Source organism: Aphanomyces astaci (assembly GCF_000520075.1).
Source record: "Aphanomyces astaci strain APO3 unplaced genomic scaffold supercont1.61, whole genome shotgun sequence".
Classification (NCBI taxonomy): domain Eukaryota; phylum Oomycota; class Saprolegniomycetes; order Saprolegniales; family Verrucalvaceae; genus Aphanomyces; species Aphanomyces astaci.
Window position 1 is genome coordinate 152,046 of NW_009798324.1, and position 3,169 is coordinate 155,214.

General features: G+C 47.9%; 3 protein-coding genes across 3 annotated transcripts in view; 1 reads left to right on the top strand and 2 right to left on the bottom strand.

The window, feature by feature from the left end:
* Positions 1 to 463: 463 nt before the first annotated feature.
* Positions 464 to 619, top strand: H257_14715 (hypothetical protein; the record flags this gene model as incomplete). The annotated part of the gene is made up of 1 exon (XM_009842606.1): positions 464 to 619. The coding sequence occupies one exon, from the start codon at positions 464 to 466 to the stop codon at positions 617 to 619; it is 156 nt and encodes a 51-aa protein (XP_009840908.1).
* A 1,135-nt stretch (positions 620 to 1,754) lies between these two features.
* H257_14716 (hypothetical protein) lies at positions 1,755 to 2,864 on the bottom strand (the record flags this gene model as incomplete). Its single annotated transcript, XM_009842607.1, has 1 exon — positions 1,755 to 2,864. One exon carries the CDS (start codon positions 2,862 to 2,864, stop codon positions 1,755 to 1,757), a length of 1,110 nt encoding a protein of 369 aa, XP_009840909.1.
* A 194-nt stretch (positions 2,865 to 3,058) lies between these two features.
* Positions 3,059 to 3,169, bottom strand: part of H257_14717 (hypothetical protein) — a gene marked incomplete at both ends in the record, with an annotated part of 1,450 nt that continues 1,339 nt past the window's right edge. Inside the window, one exon of the mRNA XM_009842608.1 lies at positions 3,059 to 3,122. Coding sequence (XP_009840910.1) covers positions 3,059 to 3,122 — 64 coding nt within the window. The remainder of the gene's footprint in view (positions 3,123 to 3,169) is intronic.

Genomic DNA, 3,169 nt, shown 5'->3' on the forward strand with positions numbered 1-3,169 from the left:
ATCCGGAATTATAATTCAATTGTTTCAAATTTTGTGGAGGCGAAAAATACTTCAATTAATTCCGGCTGATTTCACTGTCACAAATAAAGTTTGTGACAGTTTCTGAAGTCCCCCATTGTGTCACAAATTTTGTGGAGGCGAAAAATACTCCTCAACAAATTTGTGCCGACAGTGTTGTATTTCACCCGGATAACGTTTTACGGATATAATGGAATGGTGACTGAGCTGCAAAAAGTGACGCTCTTGATGTGGTGGATTTGGATGCACATGGATGACGACGACGATACCGGTATCGAAACCTCCATCGCGGGCACAATGAGGTTATATCGAGGTCAGCTCACAATGAAAGACACTATCACATGTGAATATCTCACACTCCTCTCCACAGAGCGTGGATGACTCGCCTTTGGAGGTCATTGTTCAACTTTATCGCCCACAAAAACCACACCACACACACATCACCATGGCCAAAGGAAACGCGATCAAAGAAGTCGTCACTGCCGCTGTGCTTGCCCTGGGCGCTGGCTCGATGGCGACGTCGGAACTCAAGTCGTTTGACGAGTACTACAAGGAATTGAAGATAAAGACCATCTCCAAGGCCACCGCCGCCGACGAGTAAACAACCCGGTGGGCACGCGCGAATATGAGCCGTCGAACGTGACCATCCCGATTCCCGGTAGTATCATATATAGGTTAATATATTTCCATGCGAAAGTCCATCAAGCGAACAACTTATCGAAACAAATCGATCCCAAGCGCATACATCGCCACCATCTCAATCCCACCCAACCAATTCGCGAATTGTAATCCACCTTACAGCATTGATTCAAGCGATAGGTGCGATTCGGCGCAGTCCAACATCAACATCACTTCTGGATTGCTCCATCCCTTCCCTCGTCCTATTCCTTTCGGCGCCATGCTGATAGTGATTTTCAAATGCCAGAATTGTGTCGTCCATCAATCTCGGCACAAATTCTAGCCAATAGGAAGTCCCAAAAAAGTGAAAACTATGACAATTTCAAAGCACTGGCAAGACAGCACGCGCAATAATATTCGACTTTTATACGGATAATTTTAAGTCAGAAGCGGCTCAAATATACTTTGTGACAGTTTCTGAAGTCCCCCAATGCGTCACTTAACGATACTTTTCCAGGGGCGGCAGCTTCAAGCGGTTGTTATATCTGCCCTCCATTCCACGCAACACCACGGGTGGCCAAAAGTACCAAGTCCCCAGAATAAATTCAATAAACCCTCATTATGTTGAATCTTTTCCTGATACCCGATGACGGATCAAATTTACAGTATTGTGCTTTCGAGTGAAATTTCGTGTTGTGGCGTGGTTTCTCGTCGGAATTTAAATCTATTTGATTGGCTACCTCAGATGAGCTCAAAATTATTAGCCAATGAAAACCACTCAATGAAATTCAACAAATCAGATCGATTGTGGATCCGGCGATTCCCCTCCCCAAATTTGTATCAAATCGGCAGTACGAAATTGGTTGTTTAGCGCATTGCAGCCAATACACAATACCTTCATATTTTTATTCTCTTTCAGACATGGTAGGATTCATTGAATTTGGTCAGAAAATTCGAACAGAGGAAGTACCCTGGGTTGTTTTACGTTGCCTAGGAGTACAGAGGATTTTGGCGACGTTACGTCTCCGTGCTGCACTGTGCTGGGAGTTGAAAACCACGACCCGCAGATAGTACCATTGACACAATACGATTTGACTTTTAATTCGAGCTCTTGGCTCCTAATCGCCATGGGACGGCTTGTTGGGGGTGACGTCTTCACCGTTGAACACGGTGACTTCCTTTGCGAATTGGTTTATGCCTTTGTATACTTCGAGACCGCGTGTTGGGATGGTCGACGCTTTCGCGATATATGTATCGCCGATAACTTCAATCGTCACGGCGGCCTTCTTGAACTCGCGGAACGCATAATCTTTGAACAACCCATACGACGCGTACAATGTGTACGACGGTCCAGGTGCGTACTCCCCCATGGCGTTTTTCAATCCACGACCGAGGTCTTGGAACTTCTCGTCAAACCCCCCGCCAATGGTCTGGTTATTGTCCCCATATGGGTACAAGATGAGCCCCCCCCATGCGTGAATGTCGAGGAAACCTTGGATTTCATCACGCTTGGATAGGAGCCATTCATTGATGCCCGCGGCTTCAGGCTCACTGAACGGCTTAAGTCCGGGGTACGTCCCGTCGCCTTTGACAGGGGGGTTGGGGTTCTCGAAGGGAGTCGGCCAGTTGCGGTTCAAGTCGACTTCGTTGGCATTCGTGCGCTTGCTTCGATAGCCGTCCTTCCACGACATCTCATAGCCGTCAATGTTGACGACCGGCACAAAGTACAAGTCGTACTCGTCGGCCGCCGTGGGTTTCTTGTTGGCAATGTCATCCAGAATCGATGAGAACGAAAACAGAATCGATGACCCCGCGACCCATTCGCGGGCATGTTGCAGGGCTTGAAAGTACAGCGATTTCGAGTGGCCTTTGGTCAGCTTGTACCCGTAAATCGTGGCCCCCTTGTACGTCTTAGAGATGGCAAACTTGCTCACCAAGTTCGAGTTTTGGGCGACCAAGGTATCGATGAACTCGTTGATTTGATCGAGGGTGCGGAAGCAGTTGTAGAACGCACTGGTCGAGTACTGTCCGGCCTTGAGGGACGAGATGTAGTTGGCGTTTTGTTCGTGGCAAGCGCGGTTTACCTTGGCATTTTGGAAAAACAAGAGAAATTCATCCTCCTCAATCAACGTTCGAGCGCGGTCGTCGAAAACCGTGAAGGTGTTGTTGGTTTGGGCGGTGGTCGCCGACGCAAATAGGGCAATGGCACTGAGGAGGAAGAACTTCATGGCGAAATGAAAAATGAAGAATAGCATTTTGGGCTGCCAAAACGCCTTGGAAAGGGTTCGTGATGGTGTGGTAGAAATTTGGATGGAATTCTCAGACTGATACAGTAGAGGGGTGTAATGGCCTTGGTTAATTGAGTTTGGATTATCATTTGTTTAAGACATTCCTCCGCGAGGGCCGATACTAGAACTACCAGTTACATGTTGTGGAACCGCTTCGCCAACTGTAACGCGCCTGCTCGCCCAGGGGCGGTGTGTAATCTTCGGTTTTTACTTCGCTCAGCGCTTCATACCTCGTGCTTCGATCG